The following is an 18,607-nucleotide window of genomic DNA, read 5'->3' as shown; positions in this document are numbered from 1 at the left end:
GGAGAACATTACCTCTAAACCGCATGCAACATATTATGGATATAGTAACTGCTTTCCATTCCAACCCTTGGGTATTTCGCCACCTCCCGTACACAGCACCTGAACAAAGTAATTCAATTTGTGCAGCTGCGGTTTAACAATGTGCAGGATAGCATTCTCAACCTGTGGGTCAAGACCTATCAATCCTCTCATTCAATTCAAAAGTAAGGCCAGCCATGGGGGAGGAGGCAGATACTGAAAACAGCAGGAGGGGAAGGAGAATATTCAGCAGCAATGTTACTGCCAACCCTTTGTAGAGATTTTAGTTGGAAAGACTGCAATTCATCTTGTCCCTATTTGGAGCAAACTAAAATGAAATAGCTCTGCATCATGGGAATCTAACTTATTACACTACCACCCCGCAAACTCACTAGCTTTTATTTTCTTTCTCTTAATTGCACTTCAACGCCTCACTATCTTCTAGTTTAGACAATCAAAAACTATACAGATTTATACAGACTCAGACTCCATTGTCTCTTGGGGACAGCGACCACAGTTCACTAAGTGAATGCATTTCAACAGACTGCTGTAAAGTATGTTTCCAGTGTAAGTCATTTGGAATGTTGACTATTTCATGCCACTGTGATGCCAAATACATCCCACACACACATCTCTTACAATCACCTGCATGCAGCTGACCCTTTTCCCTGTGGGTTTCCTGCATTGTTGTTGGTATTCTAACACTCCTTGTTAGCCCTGTAAACACTTTTATGGAGTGTGTCAACACATTTACAGCAAGACTTTATAAGCATGGTGCTGGGTAGTGCAACAGCCATTTTTACTTCCATTGAGCAGTAATGATCACATTGGCCACAGTGAAGACTGGATTTCCATTTGTCCCATCACCCCAAATGATGGAATGGAGAGGTACCAGCACTCGCTGTTTTGAGAGTGCCAAAGAGAGAGTTGATAATTCCTCGGTCATTAAAGATCTGCAATGTGATTTACATCACATACAAGTGAATAATAAATTTGGGCATAACCAGAGGATGCCAAACAAAGAAACACTCAAGACATGTCTTTCCCTCAAACACTCCAAGAAAGAATACGATCAATGTTGCATTTTCACTGAGGGATTTTAGCCCCTTCCTCCTAAACGCAAGGCCCAGGCCAATTTACCTCTTCTGGACTAAAAGAAAACAGATTCGTATGGAGCAACATGGGAATGCAGTGGCGCAGAGGCCTCAGGCTAATGCTCTGGGGGACACAGGTTCAAATCCTACTTCGGCAGCTGATGGAATTTAAATTCAAATAAGCAAATCTGAATCTAGCCTCAGTAATGTTAACCATGAAAAACTGATCTGGCTCACTATTACCTTCAGAGAAGAAAATCTGCTGTCCTTACCCGGTCTGGTATACATGTGACTCCAGACCCATAGTAATGTGTTTGACTCCAAACTCTCTCAGAAATGGAAGGCAAACCACTCAGTTGTATCAAACTGCTACAGTCTTAAAAATAATGAAACCAGACTGAACACCCAGCATCAACCTAGTCATAGAGACGACAACAGCAAATCCAGTCCGGTCAACTCTGCACAAGTACTCCTCACTAACATCTGGAGGCTTGTGCCAAAATTGGGACAGCTATCCAAAAGACTACTCAAACAACAGTCTGACGTTACCCGATTCGGAGTGTATTATAATCCAGAAACTGTCACTATCCCTGGGTATGTCCTGACGAGACCCATTAGAGGCAAGGTAAAGACACCATAGTCCCAGATGACCATAGACTGCTTTCCCCTTTGATGGGGAGAGCTGACTGGTGGTGATTTAACCCGAAGATCATCGCACCTCAGGCAAGGGGCAAGGAAGGTATATAACCAGTTTAACTTACTTGGCTAGACAGCTGGTTTGTGATGCAGAGCAAGGCCAGCAGTGCAGGTTCAATTCCCATGCCAGTTGAGGTTATTCATGAAGGACCACCAGAGGTAGCACTACTGCGTTATACAGTCAGGAGGGAGCTGCCCAGGGAGTCCTCAACATTCACTGAATCCCATGGCATTAGGTTAACATGAGCAAGCACACTTCCTGCTGATTACCACCACCGCTGGTAATCATCACCACCTGCTCCCCTCAACTGATTAATTAGTACTCCCATGTTGAACATCAACTGTAAGCAGCACTGGAGGGTAGAAAGGACACAATGTATCATAATTATAATAACCTTTATTGTCACAACTAGACTTCCATTACAATGAAGTTACTGTGAAAAGCCTCTAGTCACCACATTTCAGCACCTGTTAGTGGGAGAATTCAGAATGTCCAAATACCTTACAGCACGACTGTCAGGACTTGTGGGAGGAAACTAGGGCACAGACTATATCCTGAATAGGGAACATCAATGCCCATTACAAACAGTGGCTTGGTCACAGCTCCAGGGTCCCAGGTTTGATTCCCGGCTTGGGTCACTGTCTATGTGGCGTTCTCCCTGTGTCTGCATGGGTTACCTCCGGCTGCTCAGGTTTCCTCCCACAGTCCAAAGATGTGCAGTTTAAGTGGACTGGCCATGCTAAATTCTCCCTCAGTATTCAAAAATTTAGGTTGGATTACTGGTGTTATGGGCCAGGGTTAGAGAACCCCAAAGTGTATCATGGAGTTCACTTGTCCCACAACTTTTAATAGATTGTGGTTATGGTGGTTATTGGGAGCACACGGGCCTACTTTACAGGTGGGATGCAACAGAGATCTACAGTACTTTTAAATTAAAACAATATGTTTATTTATGAAACCAGTTAACACTTTATAAACCCAATGTAAACATCTGAACAACTATCAACACCAATAAATCCCCCAAAGAATACAGTACTCTATAAGTTACTCTTAATCTTTCCTTGCAACATCCATAAGACAAAAAAAAAAACCTTTTTACAGAAAAGACATCAGGTTTAACTTCTCTACAGAAACAGGTATTATTTTTTAACTTACCAAAGAATCTGGAGGCACAGTCTTTAGATTGGAGAGAGGGGGACTCTAATAAGCCTTCTTGCTGTGACTACAGCTATCCAGCTCTCTAAACCAGTGTTCTTCAAAGTCGGGGGCGCGACCCGCGGGTGGGTGTCGGGAGGGTCGCGGAGCCGTTGTCCGCGGCGTTCCCAATCGCGCAAATCCCCGTGCAGCAGCCGGTTTTTCATAACGCCGGCTGCAAGCGGCCGGGAACATGTAAAAAAAAAAAAATTCAGCAGCATTGCGCATGTGCGGCGATCATTGGTGCGCATGCGCAGTGCGGCCGCTATTTTCTTTTTAAAAACAGTTGCAGCTTTTTTACAAGTTCTGTAGTGGTTTTATTCATTTTTTTTTCATTTATCGTATTCATTTTATTTATTTTTTACAAGTTCGGTGGGGTTTTATTCATTTATTTTACTCATTTTATTTATTTATTTTTTTTACAAGTTCGGGGGGTGGGGTTTATTTATTTTACAGGTAAAAAATTCAGAACTTTGGACAGATGGAGACTCCATACTTTCCGACACCGAAGGCTTCATCTTCATCCAACAGGTTCCATTGGAGGAGCATGTACGAGGGCCAAAGGGACTCAAAACCATTTCCTCCATTTTTTTCAGCAGCAAACAAGGTAAGAGAAAATGGTGGGTCGCGTAGGTTGGCCAGCGTGGGTTGCAAAGATCGGCCGGTTGGTAAAAATGGGTCCACGGAAAAAAAAGTTTGAAGAACGTTGCTCTAAATGAAACTAAAATGTACCCTGTAGCAGACAGCCCAAAGTGAAAGCAAAAGCAGAGACAGCCCAGCTTCACCCACTGACATCACTGATAAACACCTATTTCTTAAAGGTACATCCTCTACAGCCATTTTATAAACACCCATTTCTTAAAGGTACACTCAAATGACACAGGGATAGGTTGGAAGCGTGGGCTTAAATGCAGTGCTCTTTCCAAGGGCCGGTGCAGACTCCATAGGCTGAATGGCCTCCTTCTGCACTGTAAATTATATAACATGGCTGCTAGAATGGGTATGCAGCAGGTCATTCCTGTTCATGCCCTTATTTCTTTTACTTTTATCGTTATCAATTTTGATCCATAGATCTTTAATGGACATATACCTTTTAAGATGAGCAGGGAAGTGAGGAACTCAAGTTGCAAAATAGTACACTGTGCTTTGAAGTTTTAGCTCTTGAATAGAAGAACTCAGACTTTACCGCACCCAAGGGATTTGGTTCAATTGGTTGGCTGGTGGCCGATGGATTGGCCAAGGACAGAATCCTGCCTGGCAACTAACCAGTGATTGGGTACTGCCAGGTGAGGGTTTCAGAGGACCCAGCAGAGATCCTGGATGCTGAGAGAGGAGAGGCTCGGAGTTGCTCTCTCTTTCTCCCCCAAATGTCTCCTGCCTGCTGTTTCTGGATCTGCACAGAAGTCTCAAGGCCCTGATAAATCTACAGCGAAAACCATTACAGACTGAAAACAAACACCTCATCCAACTAGACCGAAGGAATTTAACTAGAGATGTCCATCTAAAACAGAGACTGTATCCTTTTACTTTGCACATTTTTTAAAAACTCCCCTATCCTGTGAGTATGTAAATGTGCGAGTGTGAGTATATATCTATGCAACTCCAGGTCAAGTGGGGCTGGAATTGACCACACATCAACCCATGGTGTTGTGACGAGAAGGAAGAACATTCTTGATCTCATCTTCACAAATGACCTGTTGCAGATGCATCAGTTCATGTCAATAGTAGTAGGAATAAAGGAGCCGGGTTCGAATCACGGCCCTGGGCACGGTCCTTCCGTGTGGAGTTTGCATATTCGCCTCGTGTCTGTGTGGGTTTTGTTCCCACAACCCAAAGAGTGCAGGTTAGGTGGATTGTCCATGCTAAATTGCCCCTAAATTGGAAAAAAAAAATAATTGGGTACTCTAAATTTTTTTTTTTTTTTTAAATTGGTCGAAGTGATCACTGCACAATCCTTGGAGGTGAAGTCCTGCCTTCATGTTGAGGATACCCTCCATTGTGTTGTGTGGCACTGCCACCCTGTTAAATGGAATAGAACCAGCAATTTGAAATTGGGCATCCATGAGGTGCTTGGGCTTTCAGAAGCAGCAGAATTGTATTCACCATAATTTGTAATCATCTGGCCCAGAATACCCCCCATTACCATCAAGCTGAGGGATCAATCCTGGGATCTTTGCTGTTCGTAGTATATACAAATGATTTGGAGGAAAATGTAACTCGTCTGATTAGTAAGTTTGCAGATGACACAAAGGTTGGTGGAATTGCAGATAGCGATGAGGACTGGGATTCAGCAGGATTTAGACCGTCTGGAGAGGTGGCATATATAGAGTTTATTCCAGACAAATGTGAGGTAATGCATTTTGGAAGGTCTAATACAGGTAGGGAACATAGTGAATGGTAGAACCCTCAAGAGTATTAACAGTCAAGAGATCTAGGTGTACAGGTTCACAGGTCACTGAAAAGGGCAACACAGATGGAGAAGGTAGTCAAGAAGGCATACGGCATGCTTGCCTTCATTGGTCGGGGCATTGAGTATAGAAATCGGCAAGTCATGTTGCAGCTGTACAGAACCTTAGTTACGCCACAATTGGAGTATAGTGTTCAATTCTGGTCGCCTCACACCAGAAGGATGTGGAGGCATTAGAGAGGGTGCAGAAGAGATTTACCAGGATGTTGCCTGGTATGGAGGGCATTAGCTAGGAGGAGAGGTTGAATAAACTCGGTTTGTTCTAACTGGGACGACGGAGGTCGAGGGGCGGTCTGATAGAGGTCTACAAAATTATGAGGGGCATAGACAGGGTGGATAGTCAGAGACTTTTTCCCCAGGGTAGAGGGGTCAATTACTTGGGGGCATAAAGGTGGAAGGGGATGTACGAGGCAAGTTTTTGTTTTTATACACAGAGGGTAGTGGGTGCCTGGAACTCGCTGCCGGAGAAGGTGGTGGAAGCAAGGATGATAGTGACATTTAACAGTCATCTTGACAAATACATGACTAGGATGGGAATAGAGGGATACAGACCCCGGAAGTGTAGAAGATTGTAGTTTAGACAGACAGCATGGTTGGCGCAGGCTTGGAGGGCCGAAGGGCCTGTTCCTGTGTTGTACTTTTCTTTGTTCTAATGAAGAGTGCCAGAGGCAATGCCAGGAGCAGCAGCAAGCATACTTAAAAATGAGGCATCAATCTGGTGAAGTTACAGCTACAATCTGGTGAAGCTACATAACTACTTGAATGCCAAACAGGGGCAGCAGCACGCAATAGACTGAGCTGAGTAATCCCACAATCAATGGATCAGATTAAAGCTCTGCAGTCCTACCACATTCTGTCGTGAATGGTGGTTGATAATTAAAATACTAACAGGAGGAATGCCGATATCGGTTTCCTCCCGAGGTCCCCTGTGTCAGAGTTACCAATATGATTAATTCCATGTGATGTCAAGGCTGAAAGAGCCAAAAACCGCAAAGGCTATGGCCCCAACAATATCCCTGCAGTAGTACTGAAGATTTGGCTCCAGAACTAGCTACACCCCTAACCAAGCTGTTCCAGTACAGCTACATCAATGGAACTACCAGAAATAAACATGATTGCCCAGCTACACCTTGCCCACATAAACAGAACCAATCCAACCCAGCCAATTACAACCCTATCTCTTGATCAGCAAAGTGATGGGAGGGATTGTCGATGGTGCTATCAAGCAGCTCTTACTCAGCAATACCGAGTTCACTGATGCTCAGTTTGCTTTCTGTCAAGGCCAATCGGCTGCTGACCAGCCTTGTCCAAACATAGACAAGAGCTGAACTCGAGGGGAGGAGAGAGTGACTGCCCCAGATATTAAAAAAGGTAGTATTTGATAGTGTATGGCTTCAGAGTGCTTGCAAAACTGAAGAATGGGAATCAGGCGAAAGCTTGCCACTGATTGGAATCATACCTAGCACAAAGACGGTTGTAGTTGTTGGAGGTCAATCATCTCAGTCTCATGACATTGCTGCAGAAATTCCTCAGGGCAGTGTCCTAGGACCAGTCATCTTCAGCTGCTTCAATAGTTTTCCATTCATCATTAAAAAGATAGGAAGTGGGGATGTTCTCTGGTGATTATACAATGCTCAACACAACTACCCAGATGCTGTCATTTGCAGCAAGACCAGGACAACATTTAGGCTTGGGCTGCCAAGTGACAAGTAATATTTGTGCCACACAAGTGCCAGGTACTGACCATCTCCAACAAGAAACAATCTAACCATTTCCCCATCACCATATTACCATAGCTGAACCCAAACCATCAACATCCTAGAGGTTTCCATTGACCAGAAGCTAACGGGACCAGCCACATACATATTGAGCAGGTCAGAGGCTGGCAGTTTTCAGGGAATAACTTACCCGACTTCCCAAAGCCTGTCCACCATCCACAAGGCACAAATCAGTCAGGAGTGAGATTGAATATTCTCAATTTGCCTGGATGAATGCAGCTCCAGCAACACTCAAGATTATCATCCAGGAGATGAAGCACCCCAACCACCATCTTGAATTTTTTTTTCTTTAAAATTTAGAGCACCAATTCATTTTTTTTCCGATTAAGGGGCAATTTAGCGTGGCCAATCCTACCCTGCACATCTTTGGGTTGTGGGGGCAAAACCCACGTCAACACAGGGAGAATGTGCAAATTACGCACGGACAGTGACCTAGGGCTGGGATCGAACCTGGGACCACGCTGCCGAGACACTGCACCCTAAACACCCAAAGTCACTGGTATTTTGGTACTGGCAATTGGCTTCCACCCTGGGTACTTGCGATTTCAGGACAAATCAGCTAAGTCGGTTGGTTAAGCACTGGGCTCATCAGGGTCAGAGAGTTTGGGATTTATATCCTAGTTCAGCTTTACAAAAACACATTTTGTTAAATCTTAGGAAGTGAGAGAAGTATGTTTCACACTGTTGCAATGTTTGACTGCTCAGCAGTTAAAAACATGGATCGATCTCTGTACGATAAATAGCCTTTGGAAGGTGTCAAGCACTAAAGAAAGAAATTAGAAACATTCAACCCAGAATCACAAAGTTTAGGTTTTAGCCATTTAAAATCAGATGCTCAGCATTAAGATCCATTCCTAGATGCAAGCCATCACTCATGCAGCCTAGAGTATTACCTTATCAGTTCACCATGTGGTATAAAAACTGCACAGGAGTGATGCAGAAATCCGGTTTCCTGTGTTCAACTTACTGAGTGAAAACAAGGTCAAGAGCTCCTGGGCCTTAGATAGGAAGAGGTTCAATGTTAGTCGTAGAGTCTGCACTGGCCCTCTGAAAGAGCAGCCTACCTAGGCCCACTCCCCCACCCTATCCCCATCTAACCTGTGAACATGAAGGGGCAATTTAGCATGGCTGATCCACCTAACCTGCACATCTTTGGACTGTGGTAGGAAACCGGTGCACCCGGAGAAACCGACACAGGGAGAATGTGCAAACTGTATAGTCACCCAAGGTCAGAATCGAACCCAGGTCCTGGGCATGGAGGCAACAGTGCTAACCACTGTCACCATGCTGTCCGTATGTCATAAGCCATTCAGCCTGCTCCACCGTTCAAGGATTTCCACCCAATTTCTCCCCCATAATCCCCTATCCCTTGATGACATTAGTATCAAGAAACCTATCGATGTCTGTCTTGGACATGCTCAGTGGCTTCCACGGCCCTCTGGGGTTGAGAATTCCAAAGATTGATCGCCCTATGAAGAAATTACTCCTCAGTCCTAAATGCTCTCTTATTTGAAGACCAAGTACCTTGGTCTTCACTCACCAGTCAGGGAACATGCAATCTGCCCTGTTGCAAAAGTCCCAGAGACCAACTTTCATTGTTTGAAACTATGGCGTGTACAGGCCCAGTTTTCTCAATCTCTCCTCAGAAAACAATTCCACCATACCAGGAATTAGTCTAGTGAATATCTGTTGCATTCCCTCCATGGTAAGTATACACTTCCTTAGATAAAAGGGGATCAAAACTGTACACAATACTGTGTTGTCTCACCAAGGCTTTATACAATTGCAGCAAGACATCTTTACTCCGGTACTCAAATCCCCTTGTCATGAAGGCCAACAGAATTAGCCTTCCTAGTGGTTTGCTCCAAAGAAAATTATTTCAAAGGATGTGGGCTTCGCTGGCTCGGCCAATATTCATTGCCCACTCTTAATTTGGAATATCTACTGTGCAGGAGGCCAATTGCCCATCAAGTCTGCATCAACCCTCTGAAAGAGCACCCTACCTAGGCCCACTCTCCCACCTAGCCTTTTAACACCAAGGGACAATTTAGCATGGCCAATCCACTTAACCTGAACATCTTTGGACTGTGGGAGGAAACCCACGCAGACACTGGGAGAACGGACAGTCACCCAAGGCTGGTATCAAACCTGGGTCCCTGGTGCTGCGAGACAGCAGTGATAACCACTGTGCCACACAGGTATGCCCCACACTGCTGCCCAAAACCATTGCTGTATGGCCAGCAATGAAGGGATGCAAACTGGCAAAAGGGAACTCCTTTTGCAATTACAACCCTGCATATCCCAATTCTCCCAAGATTAAATGGCTGCTACACATGCTTGAACACATCTTCCTAAAATACCTATCCAGCAGGTTAAATTTGATCTATGTTTGCAAAGTTTGATCAATGCCATCTTCATTCAATCTGTTCAGGCCTCAACCTGCTCAATTGGTCATCCACAGAAAGAAAGCAAACAAGGTTGCAATTAATAGATTAACATATGTAGGTAGGATCCCATCTCACAGTTGGATTCGGAGTTTGCTGGGGATTTGTACATTCAGTAAACAACAAATATAACAACAACAGCCTTCCCTCCGATATTCAGAGTAGGGTAAAATTCAAAGCATGACAAAACTTCCTAATCCCAGTGCATTCCTAGAGTTTCAGGGGTATCTGCTGACACAAGATTGTAAATTTGAGTGTCACAAGTTTTATTGCAACATTAGTTCCTGTAATAAAAACAGAAAATGCTGGAAGGACTCAGCAGGTCTGGCAGCATCTGTGGAGAGAGAAACAGGGTTTACATTTCAGGTCCATACGAGTCTTCTCAAGAGTCAGATAGACACTAAACATATAACTCTTGTTTCTCTCTCTCCACAGATGCTGCCGATCTTTCCAACATTTTCTGTTCTTATTTCAGATTTCTAACATTGGCAGCATTTTGATTTTAGTTATGCGAGCCTGCTACCCGAGAAAAAACAACAAGTTGGAGGCAAGTTAGAACTTAACAGTATACAGGGGGATGGGGGAGAATGGAAGTTAGACAGTTAAAACTAAAAACTTGTCTTTGAATGTTGAGACTGACATCTCTCTTTCTCTAGCACCAGTTGGCAATGATGGCTATTTTTGCCCAGGCAAGGAAGCCATCCCCAAATCGGGACCTGAACTTGCAAAAGATATAAAATGGTCATTGCTATCGGGCTCTTACACACGGTTGGCAATAGGGGCTTTTAAAAACATTTCAGCTGCTGGATTAGCCAGGTCTTCCACTCGGACTTGGACTCGAAGTCCAGGGGGGTGGCAATCATGATCAACAAGCGCGTGCAATTTGAGGTGGAGGGCATAGCCGCCGACAGGGGGGGCAGATACTTGATGGTACGGGGCAGACTGGAGGGGAGAAGAGTGGTGCGGGTGAATATATATGCCCCGAACTGGGATGACGTGGACTTCATTAAAAGAGTGCTGGGGAGGGAGCTGAAAGGGTTTATGGAGCAAATGGGGGCAGTGGACCCCTGGAGAGCCAGACAGCAGACAGGAAGGGGCTACTCATTTTACTCGCACGTCCATAAAGTATATTCTAGGATAGATTTCTTCGTACTAAGCAGGGATTGTATAGGGGAGGTAAAGAACACGGAATATTCGGCAATTACTATCTCAGACCATGCCCCGCCTGGGTAGACCTGCAGATCGGGGGGGCGAACTACCAACGCCTGCAATGGAGGCTAGACGTGGGACTGCTGTCGGAGGAGGGGGATCTGTGAGAGGCTTCGGAGGTGTATGCAAAATTACCTGCAGGTGAATGACATGGGGGAGGTCTCAGCGGCGACCCTGTGGGAGGCGCTAAAGGCAGTAGTGCAGGGGGAGCTGATTTCAATTGGGGCCCCCAGACAGGGCAGAGATGGATAGATTGGTCAGGGAAATGGGTCGGATAGATGAAGAGCACGCGGAGGCCCCGGGGGAGGTTTTACTCAGGGAGAGGCAGAGACGACAGGCGGAACTGGGGGCACTATCCACGAGCAGGGCCGTGGAACAGCTTAGGAAGGCAAGGGGCGTGGTGTACGAGCATGGGGAAAAGGCTAGCAGACTGTTAGCGCAGCAACTCAGGAAGAGGGAGGCGGCCAGGGAAATAAGTAGAGTGATGGATGGGGAGGGGCACAAAGTGGAGGATCCGGCAGAATTGAATAGGGTATTCCGGGACTTCTATCGCAAGCTGTACACTTTGGAGCTGCCGGAAGAACCGGAGGAGATGAAAAGGTTTCTGGACGGGTTAACATTCCCAACAGTAGGTGGGGGTGGCGAGTGGATGAGCTGGGGGCCCCGATTAGAGTGGAGGAGGTATTGGGGGGCCTAAAGGCCATGCAGTCGGGGAAAGCCCCGGGGCCGGATGGATACCCAGTAGAGTTCTATAGGAAGTTCTCTGAGCTGGTGGGCCCGGTCTTGGCGAGGGTTTTCAATGAGGCAAGGGACAGGGGGACCCTGCCGCCGACAATGTCGCAAGCCACTATATCACTGATATTGAAGCGGGATAAAGACCCGGAGGCGTGCGGGTCCTACAGGCCAATCTCCCTGATTAATATTGACGCCAAGCTCCTGGCAAAGGTACTGGCGGTTAGAATGGAGGACTGCGTACCGGAGGTGATTGGGGAGGACCAAACTGGATTCGTGAAAGCTAGGCAGCTGGCGGCCAACCTGAGAAGATTACTTAATGTGATAATGATGCCCCTGGCGGGCAGGGAGGTGGAGGTAGCGATGGACGCCGAGAAGGCCTTTGACCGGGTGGAGTGGGACTATCTATGGGAGGTGCTCGGACGGTTTGGGTTCGGGGAGGGACTGGTGAACTGGATCAAATTATTATATCAGGCCCCGAAGGCCAGCGTCAGGACTCACAGAGAAGTGTCGGAGTACTTTAGGCTGTACCGAGGGACCAGACAGGGCTGCCCGCTCTCCCCGCTGCTGTTTGCACAGGCCATAGAGTCGCTGGCGATTGCGTGAGAGCCGCAGAGGGATGGAAGGGGATGGTGAGGGGCGGGGTAGAACATAGGGTCTCCCTTTACGCAGACAACCTGCTCCTGTACGTGTCGGACCCAGTGGCTGGGATGGGAAGTATACTGGGAATGTTGAGGCAGTTTGGCCAGTTTTCAGGATACAAATTAAATACGGCCAAGAGTAAAATGTTTGTGGTACAGGCAAGGGGCCAGGAGAACAGATTGAGAGGGATACCATTTAGGCTGGTTGAGGAAAATTTCCGGTATTTGGGAATCCAGGTGGCACGAGACTGGGGCAGGCTGCACAAGTTAAATTTGGCCAGGGTGGTGGAGCAAATGAAGGGAGTTTCGGAGATGGGATGCACTCCCGCTGTCGCTGGCAGGGAGGGTGCAGACTGCAAAGATGACAATCCTCCCTAGATTTCGGTTTGTTTTTCAGTGCCTCCCGATCTTTGTCCCACAGTCCTTCTTCAAAAGAGTTAACAGGATGATCATGAGCTTTGTCTGGGCAGGGAAATCCCCGCGGGTGAAGAAGGCGATGCTGGAGAGGAACCGCAGTGAGGGAGGGCTGGCTTTGCAGAGTCTGATTAATTATTACTGGGCGGCCAACATCGCTACGATAAGGAAGTGGATGGTGGGTACGGGGTCTATCTGGGAGCGGGTGGAGGCGGCTTCGTGCAGGGGCTCCAGCTTGGCAGCCCTGGTCACGGCTCATCTACCGCTGCCGCCGGCCAGGTACTCCACCAGCCCGGTAGTGGTGGCGACCCTGTGGATATGGGGCCAGTGGAGAAGGCATGTAGGGGAGACGGCGGTGTCGGTTTGGGCGCCAATCTGCGACAACCATCGGTTTGCCCCCGGGAGTATGGATGGGGGGTTTCGAGCATGGCAGTGGGCGGGGGTGGGAAATATGTTCCTGGAAGGGAGCTTTGCGAGTTTGAGGAGCTTGGAGGAGAAATTTGGGCTGGTAAGGGGAAATGATTTTAGGTACCTACAGTTGCGGGACTTTGTTCGTAGACAGGTCCCATCTTTCCCACGCCTCCCGCCAATGGGGATCCAAGACAGAATAGTCTCTAGGGGGGAAGAAATGGAGGGTAGAGTCTCTGATATTTATAAGGTGCTCATGAGGGAGGAAGGATCCCAGACGGAGGAACTGAAACTTAAATGGAAGGAGGAGCTAGGCGGGGAAATGGAGGACGGGCTGTGGGCAGAGGCCCTCAGTAGGGTAAATTCGACCGCGGCATGTGCCAGGCTCGGGCTGATTCAATTTAAGGTCGTTCACCGGGCCCACATGACGATGGCTCGGATGAGCAAATTCTTTGGGATAGAGGACAAATGTGCTAGGTGCGCGGGAGGTCCAGCGAACCACGTTCACATGTTTTGGGGAAAGTCCAGGGGGAGAAAGAGGCCGATGTTTTGGCCTTTGCTTCCCTGATAGCCCGGCGATGAATATTATTGGCGTGGAGGGACTCAAAGCCCCCGAAGACTGAGTTGTGGCTCGTGGACATGTTGAGTTTCCTGGGTATGGAAAAAATTAAGTTTGCCTTGAGGGGATCTGTACAGGGGTTCGCCCGGAGGTGGCAACCATTTATGCGGGAGAGTGAGCGTCAGCAGGGGGGGGGCGGGTAGAGTAGGAGGGATAAAATGGCGGGTAGTACCGGTGGGAGAGGAGCAGGCTTGTGCAGTATGTTACGATTGAAGTATTGAATGTACGTGGATGTTTGCACATTTTTGCCTTTTTTGCTTTCTTTCTGTTGATGTCTGTAACTGTTTACAAAGCCAAAAACTACCTTAATAAAATTATTTAAAAAAAAACATTTCAGCTATCCCACACCCAAGGGTTGAGGCTTCAATTTCATTCCAGACACGTGCCGCTGATACGGAGTTGAAACGTGTATAGCACATTCACTGGAGTTTAACACCTCATTTACAAATACCATGTTAGGATCGGTTATTACAGCAAGTTAAATGACAGACACTTGCGGTTCAGATCCAAATCTTCAAGTAAGAGCGGATCACCTTAAAGCAAACTAAACAAACAACCATTTGGGTCCGTGGGGTGTGTTCATCAAGAATAGCAAGTTTTTGTTTTGTTCACCATTATACAGAATTCTTCCAGTTTATCCATTCCCGATTTAAAGTAGAGTTAATATGAACCAAAACCATATAAAATGGAGCAATTCAGCAAGATGAAAGTCCACATAAAATCTTGCAGATTTACTTTGCCTTACCTCCATTATTTTTTATTGCAGCAATTCCGCGACAGAAGTCGTCAAATGCAATGACCCCAAGACCAGCAGGATCTAGGAACCTCGTCAACTCATTCACCTGAAGGGGGGGAAAAAAGGAACCACTGTAACATTGGAGCATCAAGCAGCTACAGACTAAAAGATGCAAAAGGTATAGGAGATAAAAGGCAGACGAAGATGATAAAACCCGTTCTCACAACCAAAAAATTTGCTAGCAATTGCAGGTGTACAGGCAGCACACAACACACAAGCTTAGAGCACTGCAGTGCACACAGGTAACAAGATATTATGCAAAACTATTTGGTTCCATCGAAAATCAAAAGTTTTGATTATAGGAGGCGGCCATTTAGCCCATCATGCCTGTGCTATTTGAAAGAACAGATGTTTAGTTTCATATCCTTGCATTTTGTCCGAACTCCGACAAGTTTTATTACACAAGTGTCTTACATGGCCAAACCAATAAATATAGGGGGCAATCTTCTGGCCATGCTGCGCCGGAAAAGCAGCGGTGCAGCTTGGTCAGTGAAAGCCGGGAAACCCCCCCCCCCCCACTCTCAGGATCTACTTGGCTCCGTTGAATCTTGCAAGACATTGCAATTGGAATTCTGTCAATGGGCGGGATCAGTTTTTGGCAAATCTGCATATAACAGAGGCATATGCCTTACTCCAATGTGTAGATTCCGAAGGTACCCGAGGCTTTGGGATTCAATCCCATTGCTTCGGGGACCTAGAGAGCACGGTTTGGTACTGATCCCCACAAATGGGGACCATCCGAAATGGCACTCGTGGTGGGTCTCCAAGGGGAGCAGCACTGCCAGCTGGCAGGGGCACTGCCAAGGTGCCAAGCTGGCATTTTTTGCACAAGAGCGATTGCCCGCCATGGGCGGTGGGAATTTTTTTGGTGGGCCTTGGAGATCGGGACGCCATTTGATCTCTCGCTACAATGGGGAGTTCCGGCGAGCGGAGCATCCCGTTGCAAAAGAACGGGGCTACATGCAGCCTCATCCACGCGCTCCTCATTTAGGCCCCTTATTCAAAGCGAGTCACGTTGAATAGCCACATGTTTCTCGGCACCTCGAGTGTCGGGAAATACACTCGCTCAGGAACGTTGGTTCCTTTTGGGAAGATTGCACCCATAGGCTCCGTAGGGTGGGCACACCCCTCCCAAACAAGGTGGCTATAGACTCTCCTTGTCCTCTTCAGCTAGAAGCTGGGTACACATGGGGTACCCCTGGATGGCAAGGTGGTCACTTCACACATTATCATGAAGCAATTTACAGCTCAGCTTTCCCTGGCTAACAGAATCTGGCATGGTAAGCTCACTGTACAACAACAATCCCCATGAAAACATATAGGCTGCACCACCTCCTCCATCCAGGAGAACCCCTCTAGTGGACTCAACCTTCTAGCTGAAGGGAACAAGAAAGTCTGTGACCTATTGAACAATAAGCAATACATCATGGGAAGAGGTGTCAGACAGGAATTTCAAATATTAATTCTTGTCCACCAGCCAATCTTGGCCTATTGAATGCACTTAAAGATATTACCCCAGGAAGCTATGAAAACAGCCCCAAGCAGCAGTGTGACATGGTTCCCCATCTAGCAAGACTTTCGAACAATACTTTAGCAACAAAACAGACGGAAGGAAGTATCTCATCAGTGTATACTTTTCTATATCATAGCTGCAATATCAGTGCTGTGTGTATCATGCTATTGGATGAAAGGTACACAAAACACATCTACTCTGCACCCAAATCAGATCTGTCATCCACAATAAAAAATGCATAAGGTTCAGTACAGATTCCTAATTTTGTAACAATGGGAAGTTACAAGGCCTCAATTCAACATTGACAATTTCAGATGAACCCCTATACATGAAAAAAATAATACACTGTATGACTGAGTGAGTGCCTCAATATGCTTTACACCACTGGCCAATTACAACATTCCCTACTTCAAATACTGATGACACTGAAACTACAAAACAGGATAGATTATCAGCCATGCATCCAAGCAACCAGTAAACATCCTTTGAGGAATGTCAAGGTTAGAATTAGGAGATCACATTAACGCAGTAATCCATTACAACCCACCTGATTTGATGGCCAGCCACCATCTCATACCCCAACTCCATCATCTCATACTCCAACTCCACTTTAACCTGCATCTCTCCCCCACCCCACCCCCTCTCCAAAGCACAACTCAGAACCTCAAATCAAGCTCCCATTCTTACTAGTATATTCTCAGTTCTCTCCAAGCTAGGATATTGTACAACACACTAATTAAGATCTCAGACACTTGATCAGAAACGGGAATGCCATTTTCTGGGCAGTGCTGCCACGCCCTAGCAGTTGTTTACCCACCTTCCTCAACCAATGGTAGTGTCTGATATTGGTCATTAAAAAGGGAAAGCAAATACAAAATTAATAGCCAACTATGCAAATACAGGTCAATTGAGGAAGGCCAGTATTGATTTGTAACAGGCAAATAGTGCCCTCAAGTTTTTGATAAGATAACAGATGGTTGAGGAGGTATACATAGACCTCCAAAAAGTGCCACACAAGAGACTTAAGTAAAACTACAGATCATGGAATGAAAAGGACAAAAGCAGCAGGGACACAAGTGATAGGGAGCAACGTAGGGAACAAATAGTGGTGAACAGTTGTTTATCCCTGCAAGTCAAGGAAGGTTTGTAGTGGTGTTTCCCGGGGATCAGTGTTTCTCTGTTCTTTCTGATCTATATTATTAATGATATGGGCCTTGGTGTACAGGACAATTTCAGATGATAGGAAACTTGGTAGTATTGTAAACCTCAAGGATAATGTAGAACTTCAAAGGATAAACAGGTTGGTGGAATAGGCAGACAAGTTGCAGATGAAATTTAATGCCAAGAATCTTGAAGTGATTCATTTTGGTCGGAAGACCACAGAATCTACAAAATTGCAGAATCCACTAAAGCAGCACACATGGAACAGCCAGGTCGAAAACAAAGATTCTATTTATTCACAATATCACACTCTCCCCAAAAGCCTCCTCCCCGACCTGCTCCCAGGCGGGGCGTTTTATACGAGAGCGTTGAGCTCTGTTAAGGGGGGAAACTCCACCCTCATTACTGGGGGAACTCGGAGATTGCCTGGAATCTAATAGTCCTCATTTTGTGACTTCCCCGAGAGTTATAACAAAAATACAGGATACAATTCTAAAGGGGATGCAGGAGCAGTGGGACCTGGGTGGAGTTGTGCAAATATCATTGGTGGCAGGGCAGTGGAGCGAACATACAGCATCCTAGGCTTTTTCCCCAATAGGTGCACAAAGTACAAAAGCAGGGAACCCATTTTAAACCTGCATAAAACACTGGTTTGGCCTCAACTGAAGTAGTGTGTTCAGATCTAGATACTGTACGGAGCATGAACACATTAAAGAGAGTACAGAAAAGGTTCACAAAAATGGTTCCAGGGTTGAGGGATCGGGAAGTTTAGCTATGCAGATCAATTGAAGTTGGGACTGTTCTCCTTGGAGAAGGCACAGAAGATTTGATAGAAGTATTCAAAATCGTGTGGGGTCTGAACATTGGTAGAAGGATGGAGAACCAGGAGACAGACTCAAGTAATTGCCACAAAGAATCAATGGCAACACGAGGAACAACATTTTCACACACTGAATAATTAGGACTCGCAATGTGCTGCTCAAAAGTGTGGTGGAGGCAGGGTTCATTGAGGCTTTGAAGAGGGAAGTGGATTATTACTTGAAAAGGAAAAAAAAATATGCAGGGCTACAGTAAAAAGGCAGGGGAGTGGCAAAAGGTGAATTGCTTCTTCAGAGGGCTGGCACAGACATGATGGGCCAAATAGCCTCATTCAGCGTGTGAACAGAAATTCCTGTAATCCTTCCCACAATCCTCTGCCAGTTGATGGAATGTTGGGTAAGCAGTGAAGAAAGCACATCTAGAAAGCAGTGGAAGCTGGGTCATTGAATTTATTCAAGGCAAAGTTAGACAGATTTTTGAGTCAAGGGTTATGGGGGACAGGCAGCAAGTGGAGTTGAGACTGGAACCAGATCAGCCATGATCTTGTGAATGACACAGCAGATTGAAGGGGTCAATGCCTATTCCTGCTCTCAAGTCCTATAT

General features: G+C 46.3%; 1 protein-coding gene across 1 annotated transcript in view; it reads right to left on the bottom strand.

Moving 5' to 3' along the window:
- Nucleotides 1–18,607, bottom strand: part of rab11fip3 (RAB11 family interacting protein 3 (class II)) — a 129,513-nt gene that overhangs the window by 77,106 nt on the left and 33,800 nt on the right. Inside the window, exon 2 of the mRNA XM_038819587.1 lies at nucleotides 14,461–14,557. Within this exon, the coding sequence (XP_038675515.1) occupies nucleotides 14,461–14,557 (97 nt within the window). The remainder of the gene's footprint in view (nucleotides 1–14,460; nucleotides 14,558–18,607) is intronic.

This window comes from Scyliorhinus canicula, chromosome 15 (genome assembly GCF_902713615.1).
Source record: "Scyliorhinus canicula chromosome 15, sScyCan1.1, whole genome shotgun sequence".
NCBI lineage: Eukaryota > Metazoa > Chordata > Chondrichthyes > Carcharhiniformes > Scyliorhinidae > Scyliorhinus > Scyliorhinus canicula.
Note: the sequence above shows the minus strand (reverse complement) of the source record. Positions and strands in the feature narration are given on the sequence as shown.